Source organism: Charadrius vociferus, unplaced genomic scaffold (genome assembly GCF_000708025.1).
Source record: "Charadrius vociferus isolate BGI_N301 unplaced genomic scaffold, ASM70802v2 scaffold65, whole genome shotgun sequence".
NCBI lineage: Eukaryota > Metazoa > Chordata > Aves > Charadriiformes > Charadriidae > Charadrius > Charadrius vociferus.
The window spans coordinates 1900615-1927897 of record NW_009649293.1 but is presented as its reverse complement, the minus strand read 5'-3'; the positions used below and the strand labels follow the sequence as shown (position 1 = coordinate 1927897).

Genomic DNA, 27283 nt, shown 5'->3' with positions numbered 1-27283 from the left:
TAAAACTATAAAATTCTGTATGGTGGTGTTTATAGAGTTGTGCAAGTACTGAGGAGGAGAATGAACTAAACTATTTTCATAGATTATAAAACTAGATTAATATCTAATCCCTTACTTGCATAATATAGTCTAGAGGATTATCCTTAATCAGCTTCTCTTTGAACTGCAAAGGTATTCTTATTTGATAATTTAATCCTGATTTTAAACTTCCGGTTATGGCAATACCACCAGAACACTTGGTGAATAGTCTAATAAAGTACTCTTATTGCCTAAAAATGCATTTTAAGCAAAATCTAGTGTGTTTCTCATTAAAATGAGATGATAATATTGTTTTGTGCTTTCTGGAGGATTTTATTTTTCACTACATGTTCCCAAACTTTAATAATATGCATAGGTTTTTCTTAGAAAGTTTGTCATAGAATTAAGCAAGAGGACTAGATGTTGTTGTCCAGCAATGATCTCATTGGTGCTTATTTCAACTTTTGTGTTTTCTTTTCTGTATATACAAGCTTACACTAACTGCTGGTTACTGTGTTGTGTTACAAGCTGCAATGAATGTTTATCAATGTTATCAATACTGTCATAGAAATAGAGTATAAAAGTGAAAGCTAGAAATCCATGGAGTCATTTCTGAAAGTACTTTCTCCAGTGACAGCCTTGTAATTCTTTTATTTTTCAAAGTTCATGGATTTACTTGCATCTCAGGAAATGTCAAATTTGGCATGTATGAAAGAAATTGAAGCAAAATAGTCTACAAAGGACTGACAATCAATATATATATATAAATTGAGGAATTTGGGTTACTTGTGAAGAAATAACTGATGTTCTCAAAATTTGCCAGACTTTTAGAATAAAATATTGTCATTTTACAATTTCTTCCTAAGCCAGTTATGTAACTGAATGCATTTGTGATACTGTCCACCTTTAAATAAAAACTGATATAATCCATTGATTTTCTTTGCAGATTTTCAGGCGTTGTTGGTTGGTTTTCAAGAAGGCTTCCAGTAAAGGACCCAGGAGGCTAGAAAAATTTCCAGATGAGAAGGCAGCATATTTCAGGAACTTTCACAAGGTAAGTCACGCCTTTCTTGTGAACTGAAGCATTGCCTGTTTACCAATCTTCCTTGGGAAAAGTGTGTTCTTGATATGCCTAAGTTGCAAACAATACAGCAAGAATTGGGGTGAAAACCTAATCCTGACACTAAAACCTCTGTAAATCTCAGTGATGCAGTTGAGAGATCATCCTGTTTTTTCCAGATGAGCACAAAAACCCCAATGTGTGTAAAGTGATAGACTGATGTTTTTTTTCTTTAAACATTAGTATTTTGGAAATGTGTAAAATTGGCTGCTTAATCAAATGCTTAACCTTAGTTATTAACTAAGTATTGAACAAATTCTGAAAATGCTAAATGCCTCGGTTGCAATGGCAACACTAGTTGAATATGTAACATTTTTCCCAGAACTTGTCAAGATTTACAAGCTCTGTCAACAGCAAGGATTTTTAAGGGTAAAAATTTAGAATTCACTGAATGAGATTCTCCTCGCTTTCTCTGTCACTCACTTCTGTGATGGAAAACAAGATATTCAAGCACTGTTTTTTCTTTCTGTCTTGTAAGCTACTGTTATCAGCTCCTCAAGTCAGTCAGTAGACTTCAAGTTAGCTAATCCTAAAATAGGGCAGGGCTCTGTGCTTGTACTATTGTCTTCTATCCAGTCACCTTTAGCTTTGTCTCATATCAACGTTAGATATTATGTTAAAACTGGCAGGTTGAAACACAAAGATGAGTAAGCCAAGGTGACATGGCAAGCCATGAAAGAGTTTTAAGTTTAGATCTCTTGAAGGCAGGTCTAATGCTTTTTATCATAAAACTGCAAATTAGCCTTTAAGTTCCAGTAACCTCTTGATATCTTTAAATGAAAAATGTATATATAATAAATAGCATACAATTATCCTCTGAATATTTGCTAAGAAAAATAGCCCCAGTAATTTCATATTGCCAAAAATCCAACTTCTGATCTTAAATTGGTATCCAGGTTTTGGACTGACTTGTACTACATAATTGGCACTTTCAGTGATGTACCACAACGGCAATGTTTGCTCCCATGTGTAGGAGGTCCACATCGAGCAAAAGTGATTCTTCTTTTCAATGTAAATTTCAAAAAAAGCGTTCACTTTCAAGATGCAGCTTAATGATGGGTCTTTAAAAGATTAATAGGACGGTTTGGGCTAATAGCTGTACTGACGGCTAAAATCCTGAGATCCCCTATCCATGAAGTTTGTATGGATTAGCATCAGGGCAGAAGGATGAAAGTGTGGGGCTTTCTGGGGGAGCTTTTGAAGGGGCAGGTTAAATTGGTTTTGGAGCATGCTATTGCCTATAGCATAATTTATGTGTAAAAGGATTCAGAAACATTTTATATATTGCTTGTCAGCTGTCTTTGTAGAAAAAACATGTGAAAAGTAAGAATAATTTAAGAAACTGAAAAAATAACATAGCCCTTTGCATGTAGCCTAAGCAAATGGAAGGAGTGTTGTTTTCCTTTTTCACCTCTTTTTTCCCTCTTATTCCTCTCCTTGGTAGGAAAAGAGAAAGAAATGGATACTCTTTCCTATTTAAAAGGATATTGAGTTTCAGACTGTAGAGAAAAAGAATTGTATTCATTCACTTGGATGATACCCATTTTTCATAACATCATTTCTAAAGTTATATTATCAGAAAATAGAAACCCTGAATCTTATTCTCAAGCTTGATTTCTTTTTTTAAGGATATTTTATTTTTTCATAATGACTGTGCTTCTCAATTGCTTCCATTCTGTTAAATGATATAGTGGTGAAGTAGATGTGCAGAGTTGTGAATAGTCATCGAGTGTGACTATTGAGGGAACAGTGCAGGTCATTATGGGAGCAAATACAGTTATTTGACTAGTGCATTGGATCAAAATATCCTGATGCTCTTTCTTTTTTAGAGCTGCTTATTGCGTTGTTACATTTTGTAGTAGTTCAAAATCCATGTTTATTGCTATCCAGTGCAAACTCTTAGCCCTGTTTTGAAATTCTCTGGTTCCTTATTCATTCACAAAATATAAGGAGAGCATCTGGTGTTCAAAGTTGAAGGATAACTGAATTCTAACCATCAACGAAAAAAATTAATTAAATATTGAAGAAATGAAAGACCTGGTGTTTTTTAAAGAAGATTAAAATATATGTTGAAGCCTGACTCTTTATGACAACATACTTCAAAGGGTGAAAGGCTCTGATCACACACTAATATTCATATAAGATTATGTACGACTACCCTGAGATCATTACTCCCATACAATCTCTTTATTATTTGTAGAAGAAAGGGAGTGGTGCAGAGGGGGACTCCGAATGTACTGGGATTCTCTAGGAACTCTCATCTCTCAGACCTTCAGATTGGTCTACGCTGCCATGGGAGAAGGTCCAGGACTAGCACATAGTCTTACTAGATTGTAGAATCATAGAATCATAGAATGGCTTAGGTTGGAAAGGACCTTGAAGATCATCGAGTTCCAACCCCCCTGCCATGGGCAGGGACACCTCCCACTAGACCAGGTTGACCAAGGCCACGTCCAGCCTGGCCTTGAACACCTCCAGGGTTGGGGCCTCAACAACCTCTCTGGGCAACCTGTTCCAGTGCCTTACCACCCTTAAAGTGAAAAACTTCTTTCTAATGTTTAATCTAAACCTGCCCTCTTCCAGTTTAAAGCCATTCCCCCTCATCCTGTCACTACATGCCCTAGTAAAAAGTCCTTCCGCATCTCTCCTGTAGGCCCCCTTTCAGTACTGGAAGGCCGCAATAAGATCTCCCTGGAACCTTCTCTTCTCCAGGCTGAACAGCCCCAACTCTCTCAGCCTCATCTAGATCTTAAGCATCTCCACTTTTCCATGGAAGTTTGAGCTTGAAATGCAGCCCTAATCAAATTCCCATGTAAACCACTTTACCTAGATGGGTGCATATCTCCTATACTTATGTGATAAACCTGTGTACTAGACAATGTGAATTATAGAAGGAGCTTTGGTTTTAAAAAAAAACCAAAACCAAACCATAAAAAAACCACCAAAAAAACCCACCAGGACTGGTAGCTCAAAGCTAGGAGAATTAAAAACAGATGCTTTCTGTTTTACATATTCTAAATAAATATTTATTAATGTAGAGATAAGCTGGCCTCTTTGGAAAATGGACTTCCCCCTCCCCTCCCTGGTATCCAGACAATATGTGTGTTTAGTTGTTATTCTGTAAATTCTCTAATGCTGTTGTGCATTGCTTTGGGTCATTTTTCTAGTGATTTTCTTATTATAAATAACAGTAATGGCATTAGTCCTTACAGTCAAGTGCCTTCTGACAGTAACGGTGAATATTACATTCATTAGTTGAAACATGACCTCATCTGTTCATTCCAGTTTCTGGTATCAAATTAAAACTTCTCATTACTGTAAATTTTTAGGCCATTACACTCCTGCTCAGGTCAGTTATAGCTTAGCTGTACTGTTTTCCCTTGAACATTCTTTGTAGAGGTTGCGCAGAACAGCCGTGTTTCCTCCCATTACTCCAAAGAGGGTATAAAGTGGCAATAGCTCTGCACCCGTCCCAGGGGTGGGGATGTTCCTGGGAGATGTTCCTACGCTGTCAGAAAAGGCCAAAACTAGATACTACAGCTTTGCCAGCTTAGAAGAGGGAATAAATAACAAGCCCTCTCAATTTTGTAAAGAAGATAAAAGGTATGTAAAAAGTGAAATTCTTTCATGTTTTGGAGACATAGCAATCAGACAGTAGCAGTGCCTGTTACCTATTAGGAGGGGCTTGCAGAAGCATTAGAGGAAGTCAACATGGCTGAGTAGCAGCGTGAGGGTTACTAGAAATGAGAGGTCAAACTTCAAAACCTGAAGTGTATCCAAATAAACTAGAAGGCATTACGGAGTTGACCAATGCATTGTTAAAACAGAATTAGAAGAAGCAAAGTAGAGCTTGAAGAGCAACTAACCAGAAGAGTCAAAATTGGTCATAAATACAGATTCTGACCCATCAGGAGCAAAAGGCTTGTCACAGACACTGTGCGTCCGAATGACAATAAAGTAAGTGTGCAAGAAAGAGAGCATAAATGAGCACATTTGCATTGGGGTTTACTGTAGAGGAAACTGGCATGCTCTGATGTGGGTGTGCGAGGGAGGATTCTCCGGAGATGTTTCTGTATCATAAACTTGATCATAGATACTTCAAGCCCAACTACACGGAATGGTCTCTAGCAAAGTGTGGAGAACATATTCAGCAAAGAGCCTGAAGGGAACTTAAGCATGACATAGCTGAATTGCTATTTGACGTCCCTAAACTCCAACATGGGAACCAACAGATTTGGATTCTTCAATTCCTTGTAAATTGTCCAGTCCCATTAATTCACGCTTCCCTTTCACTAATAAGGTAAATAACCTTCACACAAAGTGAAGGTGTGAGTTGGGTCTGTCCCTGGCAAGATATAGCTGTCCTGGACCAAGAGAAGCTTGAATCTGTCAATGCTGGCATGCTTACCCTTCAAATAAATAAATAGGTAATGTTTGGCATAGAGTTCAAGACTTACTGATTTAATCTCCCCAATATGAGAAATTGTTCTGTTAAGATTGTGTCAACAACAGCTGTCTCGAAGGTTCTAAGTTTTAAGTTAGAAAGATTAAAGTAGGATAAGATTTTTAGATTTTTTTTGTTATTTAATTGTTTTTTCTGTTATCATGTTTAATTATGATGTGCTTTATATAAATCTGCAAATGAAAAATAAAATAAATTGCCCAACATTTTAGCAATGACTTCTGATAGTCAAAAATATATATGGAACAAATGGTCTTAAGCACGTTATATAATACGTGTCCACAAAAATAAATAATAATCAAGAAAAAGAATAGCAGCAGCCTTCTAACTGTAATCTACTAAATTAAATTTATGGCCAGGACCACACAAGGGAAGCTACATTACACTTTTTCTTTCACTGCTTGATTATCCTGAAGAAACTTGTGGAATGCTAAATACTAGTGTCAGAAAATGGTGATTTATGTAATGCAATCCCACTGATTTTATGGCAAGTTCTTATATCAGCTACAGCGGTTTCTTGAACAGTTCTTGTCAATAAGATCTTCTGTGCCTGTGCACACACAGGCACACATCCAGAATTTCTATGGTGCCTTCGTATTCCTGTTTTGTAAGAGGAAGGATGCAACAGGTTCCTTTTGTGTTTAAAAACTGAGTGTGCATGACGAATAAGATACTTGCTCTTCTACAGCACAGTTGCTAGTCTTCAATTGAGATGGCCTTAAGCCATGCGGTGGTTATTCACTTCAAAATATTTCAGGATAACTGAATTCCTGATAACTTTGAAAAACACTTAAATTTTACCACAGTCATCTATGTGCTAGCCCATACTATTCTCAAATGTAATTAAAAGTCTAAAATGAAAAATAAAAATATTTACATATGGTAGCATTATCATAATCCTTATAAGAACTTCTCTTGGATTGTTTCCACTTACGCACATTTCAGTTGTTTCATTTTCCTCAGTGTTCCACTACCAGTTTGCCTAAACAAAGATTCTTACTGTTAAAGAAATGTGAACCAGCCTACTGTTTATTCTAGTTCACTCCAAGAGTCCTGCTTTATTGTGGAGTATTTCAGCCTCTTGTGTTGCTCATGTTCACTACATATCAGAAGTCATGCAAGTCTCCTTACGGACCTCTATAATCTGAGATGCTGCTATTATTACTCATGATGTCGCATTGCTTCTCAGATGCAAAGGCATTCTCAAAAGGAAGTTGGATAAACATCTATCAAAATGTAATTGCTAGGCTAGAGTTCTTGCCCTTTTTGTGATAAGGTATAACACTTGATTTGCATCCAAATTTGAATCTTATTTGAATTCACCCTTCCTTGCTTTTTTTTTTTTTTTTTCTTGTATAAAGTTTATGCTTCCTGTTTTTCAAAATCTCAGATTCACTCCTGTCTGGTTTTGCTATGTTGACCTTTCTGTTTCCACTGTTTGCTAGTTAATCTCAATTTGCTCAATAAGTCTATTTTCTCATCTGATTAAATTCACTCAAAAATTCATATTAGAGGAAAGCTAAATATGCTCTTTATGAAGATCTGGTCACATCCACAGATACTGGATTTTTACTTTGAGAACAATCCCAAATTTAGACCATTTTGTCCTTTCCCTCTTCCCCCCTTATCCTTGTTCTTTGAAAGTGTGGTCATATTTTATTGCCCAGAACTTCTTTCAGAAAACTTCAAAGTAGTGATCTCAATGTGGCATTTTCCTAGGAGCCCAGTGAATGTGTGTGTGCGTGTGTGAATGTTAGTTCTTGAATAATATTTTGCAAATTTTTGTCTACAAAGAATTGAGAATTTAACAGTTATTTTTTGTGTTTGCTCTTTGAGGTTGAAAGAGGGTCCCAAATGTAATTTGTGTGGTTTATACACCCTTAGTTTGCTGAGTCTTCCAAAACAGAGATAAATACATTTTCCTGAAAACTATATCCTTTTTTTTTCGCCATTGTGACACGTATTTCTCTTCAAATATTTGTTTACAGCACTTTCAAGTAATATCTTGTCTTCTAGCAAAATTATCTGGTTGGTATGGGAAGGTTACAAAGGACATTGTTTTCATGGGCAGTTATTACTCAGCTGATGAGATTAAAATGAATCCTATTTAAATGAATAAGTATTAATAAAATTACTCAGTTCTGTACACCAAACAATAATATTTGCAGTAATTATCAGATCCCTCTTAAAATATAGACGTATCTGAATAACGTAATTGTTCAAAGCAAGCATTCTATGCACCAAAAAGCAAACTGCAAGAATAATTGGAACTGTGCTGGTAATAAAGCTGTTAATAGAGTCTGAGCACATCAAAAGGCAGCATGCAAACAAATAAAATCTGTTTCAGCAAAGATTGTATTAAGGCAATAATATCTTCTTTCCTTAACAATGTAGTGAAGAAATCTACAAGCTGAGCATGCTGGCAGGACTTTGAGCTCCTACAAGCACGGACCTAAAATGCTTTAATGACCCTATGAGTCTCTTACTGTATAAGACTCTACTCATCCTTCTAAACTTTGAAGCGCAGGGTATTAATTAGGAGTGTCAATTCACAAGGTAAATAGAGAAGTGATGTCAATGAGTGGCTTTGAATTACTCAGTAGTGGCATCAGTGGCTGAATCTAAGTATCAAGGCAGGAATAAATGGTGGGAAAAGTAAAGATAATATCTTAGTCTCTACTGGTAACACAAAGCAACTCCCAGGCATGTTTGTGGTGGTTCTTATATGAAGATCCATGTACGCTTATTACAGTAAAATCATAGTAGTACTTGAGTATGTGCACAGTTTTGCAGCAAAAGGGACACCCTGCTCTTAAAAATCAACTGTTTAAATAAGAGGCTGTATTCCTCTTATATTGTGTTAAAACAAGCTCAAAGACTGAACTTCTTACCTTAAAAGAAAAAAAAAAAAAAAGAAAAAAGAAAAGAAAAAGAAAAATAATTTTATAATGTAAAACTTCTAAAATGTCATTGACTCATAGAACAATTCAGGTTGAAAGGGAACTCTGGAATCCATCTAGTTCAATGTCCTGCTCAGAGCACTATCAGTCAGATCACGTTGTTTATGGCTGTGTCCAATTGGGTTTTGAATATCTTCAGGGATGGAGGCTACAGGACCTCTACAAAGCTAAACATGAAGTCCTACACCTGAGTCTTAACAACCAAAGCAGCAAAAGAGGCTGGGGACTGAGTGGCTGGAGGGCAGATCTGCTGAAAATGCCCTCAGGGTCCTGCTGGGCAGTGAGCTGAACCTGAGCCGGCTGTGTGCTCTGGCAGCAATGAAAGCAAACCATGTCCTGGGCTGCCTCAGCAGAAGTATGAACAACAGATTGAGGACTTTCAACTAGGAAGGCTCCTCCCTACTGAGTGCTTGTTAAGCCATACCTGGAATGTTGTGCCCAGTTCTAGTACCTTCGCTGCTCTATTCAAGAGAGAAACTGAAAAAGCAGAGAGGGTCCCGCAGAGGGTCAGTGAGGAAATTGGAGGTTGCAGAACCTGACTTATGAGGAAAGGTTGAAGGAACTGGGTTTGCACTAGTGAAGAGAAAAGGCCCAGGAGGATCTAGTGACAGCCTTCCAGTTTTGATGAGGTGGCTGAGGGGAGGAAAGGAGGTCCTCTCTTCTCAAGGATGTGCAGGGAAAGGACAAGAGGCAATGGACAGAGGTTGCTTCAGGGGAAATTAGCTGGGTATAAGGAGAACAAAAAAATAGCCATGGGAACGACTAAATGTCAGAGCAGAGAGGTCAGTATTTCCACACTGGAAATCTTGAAGACCTAGATTGGCAGGGCTCTGTGCAACCTAATCTAAGGCCCTGATTTCAAGGTGGGACCAGCTGATGTACAGGGCCTCTTCCAACCTAGACTTTTGTGTGAATTATGAAGTATGTGTCATTAAAGTTGTTACAAGCTCTTGATATATCCCTGTGCTGTGTGTATTGTGTCAAACTGGTCCTGCCCTCTCCTGTGTATATTTCAGTTATTTCTAGTGATGGAAAAAATATACTTAATCTTCCTAGTGTGTCTTAAAACAGCCTCAAGAGAGCTTTTCTATTAACTACTTTAGTGTTATTGCATTCCAATAGAGAGCATGATGGTCTGTGTGTCAGTTATGTATAGTCTGGTTTTGCCATGAAAATCTAGCTATGTTTTGGCAAACTTTAAAGCCTTAGCAAACCTGTATTTTGTGCATGTTTGTTAGAAACACTTCTGACTTTGACAGCTCAAACGTCTCATGTCATCCGTAAAGCTTCGTACATGATGGAAATCCAGATAATTTTTTCTCTTGAGTAATGAAATATGTTCCCTCCAGTTCTTTCAGGGCTAAAGCCTGACATTCACTCTAATAGCTACTTGTCATTTCTGAAGACTAGTATGGGGTCAGGTGTTTGAGATGAGATCATGGAGCCGTTCCCTGTATGTATATCCTCTGGCACCTAGGTAACACTGAAAGGAAAATGGTTGAATTAAAACTTAGAGAAGAAATAGACCAAATGTAACAGCATGGGAGAAAAATAAAGGAATAAATGCTCTGGCACTCTATGAAAGCACCTTATCAATTAGATAGCTGGGAGAAACACCAAGAGCTTCTGGCAGACGGAAAGCTGGCTGTTCCAGAAGTGGATACTAGAAATGCTACAAAGGGAAGAATGGGATGGGAAGATGGTGAAGAAAGTGCATATTATTAAGGGTAAACTGAAATCCATTTTAATTGGCATTGCACAAAAACAAGGAGACCAGTACAGAAATAAAAATCTAACAAGAGTGAGGTAGACAAGGAAGCAGAGTATGGACAGAGTTTATGTCTTCAGCACAAATATATCTGGGGCAAAAAATATCAGTACAGCAGGACAGATGCACATTCAGAGGGATTGAAAGAGAGATCGTTCAGATTTTTTGCATCAAAGCAAATTGCTCTTTAATACGACTACCTACCTCATTTGTTTCAGCAGCTGGGAGGTGTGCATTTCTCGGACATTTCCCAGGAGTGGCAAGTTCTGAAATAAGAAGACCCTGTGTCTGGGAGTGAGGATTTCAGGACTAGGTACCCAGGTGAAGCTGGGGGATAGGTACTTCTGAGAAGGGAGGCTGGAAATAAGGTCTCTGAAGGACGTCTCCACTGGTCCTTGGAGGGAGATCAAGAAGAAACGATTGAGCTAGGGTATAAAACAGCTGGGTTCCGCTGCGGAGGTTTGCACTTACTAAGCTGCCCTTTTTAATGCAAGTGTTGTTGAAAAGCTGAATCCTGGATATCTCAAATGCAGATCAAAAGTTTAAAGGACATATTTTTGACTTTCGTTTGTTTTCATCGTACGATTTCTTTGTTCCTTCCCTGTCAATATAATCCACACCTCTCAGACATGAGAAAGGTGTGAGAGGAAGTTAATATTTGTGAAACCATCTGTGAAATATCCTTGTGTGATGGATGACCATTATGGAAGAACCCTGAGAGAAAACGGGGTGTAACCAGTATACCATTAAGTCGGAAAAAAAGTATGAAGTTACGAGAATCAAGCATAATTTACAAAGCCCCTATTTAACAGAATGGTATTTATCATTTATGCAGACTGGGGTGGAAAATAGTTATGAAAAATCAAATACTATCATATAATTAAGACAATGTGTATCATAACATGTATAGAAGGGGTGCCAATAAACATAAAGGTGTTTATTTGTCTTGGCATCCAGAGATCAGACCCAGTGAGGCCCACTGACATAAAAACAACAGGAAAATGGTGGACTAGACCTACAGAATGTGTAGTCAAAGATTTACATCTTCCTTTCCTAGCCTTCAGCACTTGACTCTGCATTTGTTATTTTTTTCCAATATTGAGTGTGTCTATTTTCACTATTCAATTGTAGACAGTAGGTATACTACATGAATAATAAAAGTTCATGATGAAAGTTAAAGACCTAATTATCTAGCCTGCTGTTTATAACACTAGTAAAGAAATGTTATGTGAGGATATTATTTTTCTTTTTCTTAATGACATTTTCCCTTGAAGCTACTCTGAAATGTGTCTGTGTTGTTGGAGGAATGTTTACCATTTGGATGTGGAAATGGGAAGAGGCGTGTTCCCTTGTGCAATAGCTATAAAAGGAAGCAGACAGGTACAAACATCATGTTATGGTGTACTAGGGAGGGCAGACAGGTTTGTCACTGTAATTTACTTTCTCTTAATAAAGGCAGGTGAAATATAATAAGTCTTATGAGTACTAGGTTTCATTTAAGGTTTTGATTTGCTTATAGTAAGGCAGGCTTTGCAACGTAAATAAAGAGCAATTTATTATGAAAATTGACGCAAAGCTATCTAATTTTTACTTCTTCATAGAAGGAAATTTGAAATTCAAATCACTGGCTGATGAAGGTTATTAAAAATGCATTAGAGTTGAAAATGTAGCTGTATGTAATTGTCATAATAGATATTCAAAATTAATTTATCCCCAATGACAATTAAGCTAAAAGAATTTTCAAATTATCAGCTAATAAATTTCAGTTTATTTTAGAAGCAAATAAAGTGAAAACATTTTAAAAAGTTTGTAAAAAGTTAAAAAACTTAAAAAAAAATCCTAAAAGAAAGGATACACTTTTGTTCAGTATCTTTCCTTTTCTTCCTTTTCAAATTACTACTCTATTGCTTTTTTTTTTTTTTTGGCCTGAGGTTCTCTCTAGTATTTCTCCTAAAGAATTCTGTCCCACTTTGAGTGTATGTGTACACACACATGTTCAGGCATGTGCTGAATGTAGGTTAATTTAAACTCACAAATTTTCTTTCTATATGTGATTTTTCATCTAGTTGATACATTTTTCTGACGAGCATCAAGAATCTCATAGGTAATATGGTGCTATTAATATTACCTTCAGAATATCTGAATTGCTTTTAATATATATGTTTATATTTAAGAGCAGTAACAAAATGCCAGTTTTGGTATTGTTGAATTGTGATGGATGTTATTTTTAGAGACACTGACACATATTTACACCCTTTAAAAATCAACGGGGGTAAAGTTTTTTAAATAATACTATTTTTGTGGTGGGTTCGTATTTATTGTTTTAATCCTTTCTAAAAACAAAGCAATAAAATAGGCTAGTGGATATCTCTGTGGTTGTGCTTGTATAGGTGCACACATGGGCTTGTACCACTTGCTGTTGTCCACAGCCAGCTATGGGGCAGTGCCCCCAGCTGAGTCCTATGCCTGTGTGTGACTTCCTCACCTTTGGATCAAGTGAGAAGAGCCAAGAACGAGGAGGATAAAGACGATAAGGTCACTTCTTCTTTCCTGCCTAATGTCATTTCTCTTCTCCTGAATATAGCCCTTGGTAGGTCAGCAGATACCCATCATCTTAGTGGTCCTTAAAACCTGCATCGTGAGCTGCCTCTCAACTGTGATTTTTTCTTTTTCCCCTGTGAGTGGTACAATAGAAGTAAGCCAGCCTTTCTCACCTAATTTTGATCCAAGGCTTCCTCATGATTTCAAGATCTGGCTAAAGGGAGCTACAGCCTAAGCTGAAGGCTTTCACAGTTTGAAAGGGGTAGGAGGGGGGGAATTAAACCTAGGGCTCAGCCACTGGCATAATGCACAGTAATTTGCACGAGAGATTTCATAGTTAGGGTTATGCCTAGTAGTTTAGCAAGAAGAATTATATGCCCATCACTTACTGAGTTCAGCAAAGTTATATTTTTTAAGAATGTCTTTGCGTATAATTTGTTTTCAGATGTAGTCTGTGTTAATAAACATTTATTTTTAGTTGAGCTTATCGAACAAGGTAAGTTTGGGAATTATTACAGGGCAGCCAATTTAAGTAAACAAAGAGGAAAATTTAAAGGAAGCTTTAGAAAAGTACATTTCTCCTTTTCTTTTTACTCAAAGACGAATAACATATTCCTTTTAATTAACCAATACCTTTGGGCTGAAACTAGAAGAGGTCTGGGCATAATCATGTTCTTTGAAAACTCTTAAAAATGGAAACAGCTTCTAAGTGTCCAGTATATTTAGTGGCCTCATAAGGCTATTAAAATCACATAATGATCAAATTCATTTACACGTTCATTGTGAAGTATTGTCATTACTCTACTTGCATAATTAAACTACAGTAATGAAATGCCCCATTTTGTTTCTCAGGCATAAGCACAGTGCTACTGTTTGCACACCTGCTTACTCTAGGAGGAAGTTTCATATTGAAAGTATCTTTCTTTTTATTGTAGCTGAAATTTGGAAAGGTAATTGGGAAACCTATTTTATTTCAGTTGTGAATCATCTCCCCTCTCTGCCATCTCTCTAGCATCATGTTATTCCTCAAGTGTAAACCTGGGTTTCAAATTAGAGTGTTCTTTTAGTAGTAAGGCATTAGTTATTTTAAATTCTGTCAACACTTGCTTTTACAGAAGGCTGTTTTTCTCCACTTTTTTTTTAATACTATGCTAGCACAGTGGTCTGCTATTCAGTTTGCACATCAAAATGAAAGGTCAGATTGGAAAACATATTTCAAAGGTTCTTTAGGATGGTGAGGAAATGGGATTAGAAGGACTGGGATTTTTATATTACAAATGACTGTCTATAAAAATACCCTTTGAAGTGTGAAGGGATTTCTTTTTCAGTATGTATTTAAAAATCCTAATTAAAATGTTTGTTACAGGAAGAGGTCCACATACACATGAACTGACCAGATTTTAACTATTGCTTTAAAACACCAGGCTACCAGCCAAAACCAGAATAATCCCAAGAGGCCAGTTGATTTTATGGATTAGGCAGCAGTTCAATTCTGGCAGTATTACAGCAGTGCAGTTTGGGGAAAAGCGGAGTAACTTGACTCGGCAAAACCTCTACTTCTTTGCCTATGAAAGGTAGCTGGTATGACTTAATAAGCTTATTCTGCCCAGATAGGTTTGATTTACAAACATTGTGAAACAATATAGCACTTAAAGTGGCATAACAAAAGCTAATTGACTAAGTTTGATTTCCATCCTTAATTATTTTAGATTTCATTGAGGCAAAGCAAAGAGTTTGTAGCTGCTTAGATGCTAAGTGGCCAGTTAGAATACCATATGAATTTGGGTAGCCAGGTGGTAGCCCATATGAAAGTCAACAATAGTGATACTTAGCAATACTTAGTAATAGTGAAGACTTAGAGAAAAGAGGCAGTTGAGGTAAAGATTCAGATTTTCTTTCTTTTACATTTATTTGAATTTTGAGACATTAAAAGAGTTATTTTATTTTATATTTAGTCTAAATTTATATAACGTCATCTTCATTCTCCATAAATGCTGGAAAATTTAAACTTTTTAATTTTTTAAACTTCAATTTTATCTGGATGGCAAGAAGAAATTATTCAGTATCCCTCCGCTATAAGACCTATGAATATTTCTTCCCATCAAACTTTACTTTCTTGCTCTGACATTACTGGCTTACACTTAGCCTGATTTATTTCTAATATTAACGTTCATTCTGTCCCCCCCCCCTTTTTTTTGGTTGTGTTTATTATCTACTTATTCAGTTAACAGATAAGATTCTTACTGCTGTTATTAGTGCGGTTTCCATTTAGTGCTTACAGGAATGAACATTTACTTTGTAGTAGTTTCTTAAACCTTTATTCCTCTGAAATAGCAGCTGGAGACCTGCGCCAGAGGCATAACGTGGAGGTTGATATGCCACTCCTTGGCAAAATTCCTGGAGAGTGTTGTTACCATAACAACTCATCTTCTTCCAAGGATAAATCTACATGCAGAGATGGGGAAAACTCTTCTGTTTTCTTTTGCTATTCTGATCTTGGGATTTCTCTTCTCCCCTCTTGTGTTCCTCTTGTAATTTTGTGTTTTAAGTTTTACTATTCTTTCATGAAATAGGTTTTTCATTTTTTTTCTGCCTTTTCGTACTTTCTTACTTTAAGTCTTGATTTTCAGTCTCTTGCATCCCCTAGTCCTATCGTTGATTGTCATCTGTTGTTCTTCTGTAGAATATGCTGAAATCGGGAAAATGTGTTTCGTCTTAAATACTCTGAACGCCTAATCCCATATGCGTTTGCCCAAACCCATAAAGGTCCAAATAGCCTTACAGATCTGTTAGCATCCCTTTCTTAGACTCACGGGTTAATTCCGATGTGAAAGGACCTCAGGAGATCTCCTGTCCATCTCCTGCTCACAGTAGATCCAGCTCTAAGGTCAGACATGGTTGCTCAAGGCTTTGTCCAGTTGGGTCCTGAGGACCTCCAGGGATGGAAACCACAGAGCCTTTTTGGACAGCATGTCCCACTGCCAGGCTGTCTCCATGGTGAAAACATTGCTTCTCATATGCAGCCTGAACATCTCTTGTCTTGGTTTATGCCCATTGTCCCTCTTCCTCCCATCAGTGACAGCTGTGAAGAGCCTGTCTCCATCTCCTTGATAACCTTCCTGCAGGCACTGGGGGGCTGCTCTTAAGTGCCCTTGAAGCCATTCCTGCTGCAGTCTGCAGCAGCCACCGTCCCTCAAACTCCCCCTACAGGGCAGGCGACCCAGCTCTGGCTGCCTTGGGGGCCCTCTGCTGAACTCACTCTGGTTTGTCAATTGCATCGAGATCTTGAAACTGGACACAGTATTGTAGATGTGATCTAATGAGTGCTGAGTAAAGTCACTTCCCTTGATGTGACTTCTCTTAATGCAGCCATTTCCCCAGTCCCAAAGGTCTTTATGCTTTTCAGGCAGCGCAGTGCCTCTTTTTAAGAGCCAAATTCACATCCAGCTCTGTCGGAAGCTTTAACAAAACTGGCAGCTGGATTTAACAATGTAAAAGGAGTCGCCGCTAACTGCAGATAAGATAACTGAAAACTGAGCTGAAGGGAGATGGTTTGTTTCTTTGAGATACTCCTGTCTGTAGTCCTTTCATCTGCAATGGGCCAACATATCCTTTTCTCCTTTTGCAGACTGGCAGCAGCATTCACAGTAACAGTAGCATATTGGTGCCTTCTTTGCCTGTTTCTTGCTATGATAGTTAATGTATCTCTTGCTTCTTATGTCACTCCCTTATGGTTGTCATCCTGTTTCTGGTTTGAGGTTGTTCTCTACTGTCGGGGCATTGCTCATTACAGCCCCTGCTCCTTGCCACTGTGTTGGCTTTTGCTCTGTTACATTACTGCTTGCGTGGTATTACACAACAGATGGCAGCATGTGGGCCGTTATTAAGAAATAAGGGGATGAACAATTACATTTTGTAGCACTCTCTTCTGCTTCCGTTTTTGCTAGATAGAAATTAAATGACAGGAAGGGATTGCGCAATGCAAAACAGAAATCTGTTTATGTAAATTCAGACCTTTTCCTCTGCCCAAGCAATTTCCAGGACTCTGCACAGTGGAAATTACATTCAGTAGATGGAATCGCAGAATCATTCCCCCTCTCAATTTCATACAGGAAGCACGCATTTGAGATTTTATGCATGATTGTTACGTTTCTCATCTTTTCTGTACCTCCTTTCCTATTTACCGTGGAATTATGTTTTTTGTAGTGACGTAGATGTAGTATGTGATTTGGAAGTAATATTTTTGTAATTGTGGAAGTTATTTGATCTATTTAAATGTACAGTTTGAGCACTAGAGCCTTCTATGCGTTATATACATGTAGCCTTTACATGTCCGTGTAACACAAAAGTGGATAATGCAGTTCCTAGATGTTCAGCTCCCTGTTTAGAACAGATTCTTAGTACTATAAGCAAACAAATAAATGTCCAGTGTAGGTCAGTGATGAAGTATGATGGATTCAAAAGAAAGTGTATTGAATTGTTCCTATAATCCTTCTTCTTTGAGAGAACTATATGTTGTTCCAAAGAAAGTTATCAGAAAAATGTTAAATTGTGTTATCATTAAGAAGCAACAAATCCCAACTGATCTGAGCCTTTATTTAAATTAAGCATATTTTGTAATTTAATAGCCTTTCACCTCTAAGAATATAATTAGGATGCCAAAAAAGAGAAAAAAAAAAGAAAAAAAAAACACAACAAAACCCCCAAACATTTTAAAGGGTTGGTATCCTATTTTAGTTGCGTTGACAGCGACTGTTTTGTCGTAGCAAATATTTTGCTAACATAATGGAAATGTGCTCTTGTAATTATTTCCTGTAATTTACTAGGGTAACAAATGCACTTTTAAAACAAAGGCTATAGGTTTCTGTAACATGGGCCACAGACTCCCAGACAGAAAAAATGCAGGTGTTTTTCCCATGTAAAAATAAGCTCTTGACATCATGAGTTGTTATAGCCAGCACACAGACAGGGAGAGTGGGAGACTTCTGAAATGTCATGTCAGGACAGGTAAGGGCTAAAGCACTTTTAGAGAGACCAGAAGTTTGTTACTAGCCATCTATTTATTATCTGATCTATTCTGGTTGGCCAGAGGCAACTGTCTACTTTAGTGAATGGATCTACCGTTCAAAGTTTCCGTATAACAATCCTGAATAATTTCCTTGATCGTAAGCCTATGCCTGTGTATCTTGTTTGGATTTAGGCTATTGCTACCTGCCACTGCGGACTATCTTATATTAATCATTTTCCTGCACTTGAACTATTTACTAGGAATCCGCAGCATGACTTTACTGAAATCAGACTGCAGTTGTTTTAGCTAAGGAGAAGTAGGGTTAGATTTCTGAAATCTGTCACGATGTTTTTCAGTTCTTTTCCAAGTCTGTTGGCACAGGAATGCATGAAAAGTAATACACCAGTCCTTTAGTTTGTTGTGCAACTCAGTCCCCTGGCATCAGGCAATGCTTGGGCATTCTGACAGAGAGAAAGGAATGGAAGCCATTTGGTATTAGCATCAAATTTAGCATCTTCATGTAGATAGGTGTCTTCAAGTTCCTGTGAACTTTTCAGGGTACAAATGATTATCATAAGACATAGGATAGCGAAAATCTTCAAGGAAATTAAGATTTTTTAAATATTTCTTTTCTAAGTGAGGGCATAAGCTCTCTTATTCTTCTGATCCTCTTATCTTTTTTACACCGTAACATGGGATTTGTTAACTGTTTGTTCCTTCAGAGGAGCCCTTTCCAACTTTTCCTCTTCCTCTTAAGGTTGACGCCTTGTTCAGTATTACTTTTAATCTATGTATTTTCTTTAAAGAAAAAAGAAACTTTTTTATACAGTCATAATATAAAGCAGCAGACAGCTTTCTTTTTTGCCTTCTTTTCTTTTCTTTTTCTGTTTTTTTAATGATCTACCCAGATATGGCTAGAGAGCATTTACAAGGTGTTGATGACTATTGATTTTATTATTCCTATATAACATTTACTTACAGGGAGCAAGTAGAAGCTCTGAAAGTGGTGCACTTTTTAGATGAGATGTTATGCCAACACAAAACAAGTTTAAGTTTTGGGCTTATCTGCAGACCAAGATAAAGAAAAACAGTGAGGTTGGGAGGAAGTGCATGGCATTACTTGAAGCAATATTTGGATGATTCTTAAGTGCTCTAGATATATGAGCAACAGCGACAAGAAACTAACTATATGCTCTTTTGCATTCTTGTTCAGTATTTGATGCTCCTCTGTAAAGAAGTTTTACATTTTGGTGGACAATTTGAGACTAATTCAAAAAAATTATGTGCAGATCAAGTGCATTTCTTTTCAGCTGTCCTGATGTGGAGTCTTTGAGATGATCTAAATTCCTGACTGTGAGAAGAAGCAAGTTACAAAACCCAGCACTGATGGGTAGCCTTGAGGCCCTGGTGCAAGCCTAGCCTAGTTTAATTTTGCAGGAGTAAGATGCTGCCTTTTCCAATCCTAGAAATTCTCCTACCTTGTAGCCCTTCAGGGTTATGTCCTTTCATCAAATATTCACCACAAGTAAAGGAGTTGGATGTTTCTGATACAGCTTTGTCAACACCCCACCCCCCGCCCCAAGAAAGAAGGAAAAAAAATTATATATGAAAAAAAGTAGAAGCTTGGCAATGAAAAGTTTGTTACATATAAGTTAAGGAACCATTCCACATCTTTTCTTCAACCAGCATTCATTGTCATTCTAGAAACAAGAAAATGGTTTTAGAGAATGATACAGGAAAAGATCAAGAAACCAAGCAGAAAAAAAAAACAAAACCCAAGGAAATGTATGTGTGGGCTGCTGAGTGATGGACATATGAGGCAGGAATTATTGATGAGGAGTAGGAGAACTGAGAAATGGGCCAGGTGCTAAGAGTCCCTAACATGTACCATACTAGGCACCATATGGAGTACTGCACTAAATGATAGCACCAATGTCTAGTAGAGAAAAGAAACTCTGTTAACATACTAATGTTAGTGAAAAGTTGTAAACTACATAATCATAGCTTATTACAAAAGGATCTGTTTAGACTACTGGAAGAAATCATAAAGGGTAAGGGTAGGCAAGAAATTTATTTGCAAGATTACTTACTGAACAAGTAATATTAGCAATTTTATTTGTTGTTGAAGTTCATTTTGTTCTAGAGGGATACAAATGGTGGGAAATAGGAAAACTGATTTTCAAAGCTTTTGTTGGTTTGGGTTGTTTTTAATATTACCAAAGTTTTAGGAAATGTATAATCCCCCAATGGGGATATTTCTGTCTGCTTTTTTTTGTGGAAAGTCTAGGTGTACACTACTACATATGTAATACATGTGTACACTATTACATGTGTAATAACACATTATGTTTTCCCTTTATTCTTTTCTTCTTACTGGTACAAGGTTACCAATGGTCTAGGTAGTTCCAGAATACTATTTTGTTGTTGCAAAGAAGAGCAGTGTTTTCAATGAACTAGACTCCATTTTGTCAACAAGTCTTGTATGATCCCACAGGAAGCAAATTTTGATTTAACATTGCTTACTTAAAGAAGTTAATTTACCTAATGCACTACTCCTAAAAAAGGGGCTTTTTCTTTTTGATAAATTTTCAGTTTGAGTGGTCTTTTAAAACCTCCGTGAAGTTTGCAAAGAGATGGTTTAAATTATTTCAAAAAAGCTATGAATCTTTCAGGATTTTTTTTGTCTTTTCAGTAGCCTTGATACTTTTTTCCCCTTTAAAAAGGTTTGTTTATTTATTTATTTATTTAATATTTAAAAATTTAAAAATTTAAACCATGCTTTTAGAAATCACTGAGATAAAGCAGTGTGGTTACCAAGGCAAAGTTAGTTTTTCCTTCATACAAAATAACATAAACTCTCAGGTGTTTATTTTTTAATTACAAATGTTCAGCAAGTAGAGAAATGACTCATGCTTCATTGGCATTAAACCCAGCATCGGGAATTTGATTAACTTCAATTCTCTCTAACGGTGGGAGGATAGGCTTTCACAGTATTATTACTCTTGCTTCTATCTTTTTGCTCTGACTGTGGAGGGAAACATACAGTACAATTTCAATAGATGAACATGGAAGCAAAAATTCATCTCTATTTGATATTAAAAATTAAATATCCAGTAGAAATACTGAGGGGCTTACTTGATAATATGGCCTTTCTCATTGTTAGCATCAGCTTGGGTTTCTGAGATGTTAACTGGTGGGGTTTTTTTCTGTCAACCTGTTGACTTGCTCAACAGATAAAAGTAGAACTGCTTCTTCAACTTGTTTATGGTTTGGTGTACATAAGCTGTCAATGTCCTCTTGCTGCAAAGAAAGCTAACAGTATCCTGGGCTGCATTAGGAGGAGCATTGCCAACAGATTGAGTGAGGTGATTTTTCCCCTCAGCATCAGTGCAGCCACACCTGGAGTACTGTGTCCAGTTCTGGGCTCCCACTACAGGAGAAACATGGACATACTGAAGAGAGTTCAGTGAAGGGTCACCAAGATCATGAGAGGACTAGAGGATCTCTCCTTTGAGGAAAGTCTGAGAGAACTGGGACTGTTTAGCCTGGAGAAGAGAAGGCTCCAGGAGGATCTTATCAATGTTTGTAAATACCTGAAGGGAGCGTGCAAAGAAGACCAAACCAGTCTCTTTCCAGTGGTGCCCAGTGACAGGACCAGAGGCAATGGGCACACACTGAAACACAGGAGGTTCCCTCTGAACATTAGGAAACACTTTCACTGGGAAGGTGGCTGAACATTGGCACAGGTTGCCGAAAGAGACTGTGGAGTCGCCCACCTTGGAGATATTCAAGAGCCCTCCGGACATGGTCCTGGGCAACCAGTTCTAGGTGACCCTACTTGAGCAGGGGAGGTTGGACAAGGTGACCTCCAGAGATCCCTTCCAACCTCAACCATTCTGTGATGCTGTGAAATTTGCTGCTTTCTCAGATACAATGATGGGATTGAGTGCAAAAGCTCAGTTACTTTTTTTCTCTTTTCTTTTTTTTGTTAGTTTGCCCGGTAAATTAGTTATTTTTCCTAAATAACATCTGTGTAAATTCCCCTTATCCTCAGAATATTATGACTTAAAACAGTATTATTTCCAGGAAAACCTTCAGTTCTTATAAAACAAAGCATTTAAAGGTGGAAGATATGATTGTTTTTTTCAGGGTTTTGTGGTTTTTTTTCAAAACTGGCAGAAATATTTTGGCTACCCGTGTTAAACCATTAAAGCATTTGACAAGAGAAGAGATATCTCACACTATTTCATGATAGTTTGAAATATGTCCATTTTTGAGGAAAGATATACACAAGAAGAATGTGACTAATGTGTGAAACTATGAGTGACTCAAAAAACCTTGATTTAAAAAAATAAAGTAAAAGTCAGGGAGTTTGAAAGAGCCAATTCATGTAACTCTTTGTGGGTCACATTGGAGTTATAAGAAGTTCTGTGCTGTCTAGGGAGGCAGTATGATTCCAGAGTCAAAGGAAAAGTTGAAATCTGTTTAAAACAAAGCCCATTTTCCCCCGCATGGAGGCTGTTTTTCTTCACTTGCCTTGCATTTTTTTCAACCAAATCTCTCATATGGGTGCTGAAAAGAAGCACGTCAGAATGTGGTGGTGTTTTCATTGTCTCTTTCAGACATTAAATTCCCATCAGCAAATAAAATAAAATTCTTTCGTTTGTTCATTTTGTGCTGACAATATTCCTAAGTGTGTGAATGATCTTGCAAAAAAAAAAAAAAAAATGTTCTGTCAATATACTAAATAAAACAGGCTTAATGTACCGATCCCTGTAGATGGATAGGTATGTGTCCCTAGTTGTCTGTATTTACGTTTCAAACAAAAATTACTGTGGAAGTTATGTACCTTGGATGGCAGGAAAGTAAGTTTTTTTGATCTATTATCTAACTTGTCAGCATTGCAAGATCTTTCAGTCATCTGTAACACTCAAATATTAAAGAAAAGAAAAGATCTCTACAGTCTGAGAGAGACTGGAAGAAGGCTTATTATGCCGTGTTGTCACTATTTGTTCCAGAAGGAGAAATATCCCCTTTTTAATACAACAATATCTAAAGTGGTTTTTTTCTGCATGGTGTGCAGCCACACATGCATACACACATAAAAATACCACTTTCTGTTTCATTTGCTTGTGTTAGAATCACTGGGGTTTCTATCTTCCTGTTATTGTTTTCCCTTTCGTATTGCACTGTCAGTTATCTTTGTGAACATTTGAGAAGAAAGCTCTATGCATCTTTAAATTATTTTTAAAATGTAAATTAAGAATAATCTGGACTTTTTTGTGTCCCAAATATTTTCAAATCTTTTGCTCTTATGTCCTATTCTTATTTAGCAAGACTAGTAGATCCATATCTTCCCTGTCTGTTACTTTGTGCCCTTCTGGGTCTTCAGAATTCTGTAATGACTTCTGGATTTGGTATTATTCCCTCAGATTTTTAATTTTGGAGTCTGCTCTCTCCTCTGCCTACTAATGCTTTCTTTTATCTTTCCCTTGAGTCTCGTGCTTTGGGTAAGCCACAGGAGCCCTCTCACATACTAGATCATTTACCATGGAGAAATCAAGGAAAATTAACAGACATTTTAGTCATTCCTTTAATGGGACAGTGGTATCTGTGGTGTTCAGCCCTTCCCTTTCCCTCCAAGCAAAAAAATAGAGAAATAAATGGATTCTTGCAAAGTCCTGAAATTGCATGACTTAAAATAAAATTGTAAGAGATTAGGAACCCAATGGCAAGGCGAGTGTTGCACCAGTGTCCAAAAAAAGGGCCAAAAGATTAACCTGGGGAACTACAGGTCTGGAAGGCTAACTTCATCCCAGGGGAAGAACCATGGAGTAAGTCCTCTTAAAACATATTTCTGGGCATATGAAAAAGACAGTAATTGGGAAGAGGCAGCATGGATTTACCAAGGGTAAATCATGCCTCCCCAGTCTGATAGCCATCTATGATTTGGGATGAGGAGAGAGAAGTGAATGTCATTGGGTACTCAACTTTAGCAAGGGTTTTAACATTGTGTCCCACGACATTCTTACATCCAAGTTGGGACGTTATCATCTAGGTGGGTGGATGTCTAGATGATGAAAAGCTGGTCACCTAGTCAGACCCAGAAAGTCATGGTTAATGGGTCATACTCTACCTGGAGGTCAGTAGCAAGTGTGGAACTGCTGGGCTCTGTATTGGGACCTCTCTTGGTTGGTATTGTTATCAGGGGCCTGGAGGAGGTAACGGACCATGCACTCACCAACTGTACAGATAGCAAATTGGGAAGGATCAGTCGATATGCTTTCAGTAGTCAGGCTACGTTCCAGAGACCTGAACAATCTGGAGGAATGGGGTGACAGCGACCTTGTGAAAGTGAGTAAGAGCAAGTGCCAGGCGCTGACCCTGGGACAGAGGGGCCCCTGTGATGGCACAGGATTGGGATGGAGAGGCTGGTAGCACCCCTGTGGGAAGGGTCCTGGGATTTGGTGCCTCAAGTAGCAACGATAGCAAACATGGGCTGTATGGACAGGCCCATGGGCAGTCAATACAGGGAGTGGTTATCCCCCTCTGTTCAGCGCTCATTAGACCGTATCTAGAGTACCGCATCCAGTTTTGGCTCACCTGTTACAGCAAAAATAATGACAAACTGGAGTGAGTTTTGCTGAAGGCTGTCGAGAGTGACCCCATAGCAGTCTTCAGTTCTGGTCTCAGGTTTCTTATCAGCACCTACATGTTCTACTTCACGCTTTGTCTCAGTTTCTTCCCCTGGCTTCTTGATGGCTCTCACTGCTTGCTCATCTGCTCTCAGTCTTTTTTGCAATGTCTTTTCCCCAACGTGTTCCACTTTTTTTACTGCACCATAGAGAATCTCTGTCTCTTAAAAATCATTCTTTCCAGAATATGAAAAGGAATGCTAGAGCTGTACACAGGGAGCATAAGAATTACAAAACAAAACAAAAAAAACCTCCCACCCACATTCAGGCCATTTTTTCCCTAGTCATAGATGGCCAAAGTCATATGGATGACATTTTTAAGAAATCAGTTCTGCCTGAGGCAGATGTCCTGCCTGGAAAAGCTAACTATAAAGTTTGTTCAGTGTTCCAAGAAACTGAGAAAAATATTTTATAATGTGAAGTGTTAAGCAGTTTAATATAGGCTGTGCTACCAGCTCTGGTTGTAATAACATGTTTTTCTTCCATTTTTGTTAATTGTAGCTATCTACGTACATCAAAGGAAAATGGAAATAGATTGAATTGTTTGTGCTGTAAATTTGCTACAAGGGTATTTTTTTGTTGATAAGCTTTTGTAATATTTGGAAAATAAAATAAAATTGTGAGTTCTTATGAGGATAACAATTACACTTTAAAGACACATAAGGATCTATCCTTACAAATGAGTGATACTAATTAGCATGATAATTTAGTTACTTCCCTTAACTAGTAAGACACTGCTGTTCCTACATTAGATTATGTATTTGATGCAGATTCTGAAACTGATCAAAGTTATATGAATATAGAAATTGAAAAATATATTGTAGAATAATCACAAGACCATCTTCATGTCATTGTAATAACTGTTTCCAAGTAGAACTTTATTAGAGAAGTAGACCGTTCACTTTTTGATATATTACATTTTATAGAAAGTTTTGCAAGTGTAGACTCTACCTATTTATGTGTTATTTTCAATTTAAAAACTTACAAATGTAAATAGTCTTAGGGGGGAAAAAAGCAGATTATAGTAAAAATTGAGTAGTTATGCTTAATATTTTTATTTGTACTATTTATACACTGTCCTAAAATACTTTTCTTCATTTTAAGGTAACTGAGCTGCACAATATCAAAAACATAACTAGATTGCCTCGAGAGACAAAGAAGCATGCGGTGGCAATTATCTTTCATGATGAGACATCAAAGACATTTGCGTGTGAGTCAGGTAAGCAACTGGTACTGCGTCTCTAGCTTGAAGAAATCAAGTTGCACACTTAAGTCTTGCTCAGATGAATTAAGTTAAAACTCCTGATAGGAATCCTTGGCTTAAAGGAATTTGTTATAAACAAGAACTTTGGAGTTTGTGGTTTAGGTTTTTTAGGGTTTCATAGGGTTTGGGTTTTTTTTTAATATACTTAGGGAGGTGTTAGGGGTGTTACAGAGCTCTTTCTTCCATTACTTATCTTTGAGTGCACGCAGATGGTCTAAAGACTGGAGATTTTTAGCTAAACTTGTAAAACTGAGTAAAAAATACCTATGGGATATTATTAAGTCAAGATGTGAAACATTCTTTTTTTTTACCAACTTTTGCTACAGGCACTTACTAAACTAATAATTATCATGCCATTGCAAATAAGAGGTAAATACCAGCTAAAACCTCGGGATATTGTAAAGCTGGATGTGAAGCAGTCTGCAGTTTGAACAGCGACATGCTATAATGAATGAGTTAAGAACAGACTTGAGCATCGTGGTACATAATGACAAGTAGTTACTTGTGAGACACTGAACACTGCACTATTAAAGTGCGCTGTTTTCTTGTTGGAAAATGCAATTGTACATGTCTGTGTCCTAGGGTATATTTTACCGGAAAAAAATGTTTTTAAAAAGAATGGGAATTTTTTTAATGATAAGGCTTCTACTTGTTTAGTGACGTATTTGAAACTGTGCGTTTTAAAATTATATCTTAATATTATGATATAAACATTGCATGGTGTACAATCTAAGTTAAATACAATGAAACAAAATTCAAGAAACCCATGGAGGAAGTAGGTTAAAAGTGTGTAAGATCATGAAATACATGGATTTTGGATCAAGTATTGCAAACATTGATATATACATCCCATCATGAAAGACAAATTGACAGTTTTGTTTGTTTATTATTTTAAATTTGAAAACACACACATAGCAAGTCTGTGGCTTTCTAGGATCAGTTTAACAGATCATTAGATAAGTAGTTCACATTAAAGACTTTAAAAAAAAAAATTTCTTTTGCAGCTCATTTCCACAAGAGTTCTGTCTTCCCGCAAGGAACTATTAACATTTGTACTGCTGCTGAAATATGCCAAGTACTTTGCTTTCCTTTATAAAACTTACAAAAGTTTAAGGAATATTTAGAGAGCTGCTTGTTATTTAAGATATTTTCTTCTTCTTCTCAGATCTCTAAAAAAATGCTTGGTGGCAGTGGCTTCTGTGGGACAATGCCTGGACTTTTAGCAGCCTCATGGTGTATAGGGGTGTACACACGATGGGGTTCATTTTGGCACATCAGGCCACTTCTTTGGTTAACACAATAATACCTTTACTCAACTAACACCTCTTCTTTCCCATGGCTTCAGTGGGAAAGAACCACACAAGTGGTTTTGACTCTGACGAGAAGACTTTGACAAGTCTTCTTAAGAATCAGAACTGCTTTACCTTCTTGAATTATTTAGGAGCCC

At 37.3% G+C, this 27283-nt stretch overlaps 1 protein-coding gene across 1 annotated transcript in view; it reads left to right on the top strand.

Moving 5' to 3' along the window:
• The first annotated feature begins 215 nt into the window (after window positions 1-215).
• The window catches only part of DOK6 (docking protein 6), a 160202-nt gene continuing 133134 nt past the window's right edge, over window positions 216-27283 (top strand). The window contains exons 1-3 of the mRNA XM_009889077.1: window positions 216-239; window positions 965-1072; window positions 25677-25791. Of these exons, the coding sequence (XP_009887379.1) occupies window positions 216-239; window positions 965-1072; window positions 25677-25791 (247 nt within the window). The remainder of the gene's footprint in view (window positions 240-964; window positions 1073-25676; window positions 25792-27283) is intronic.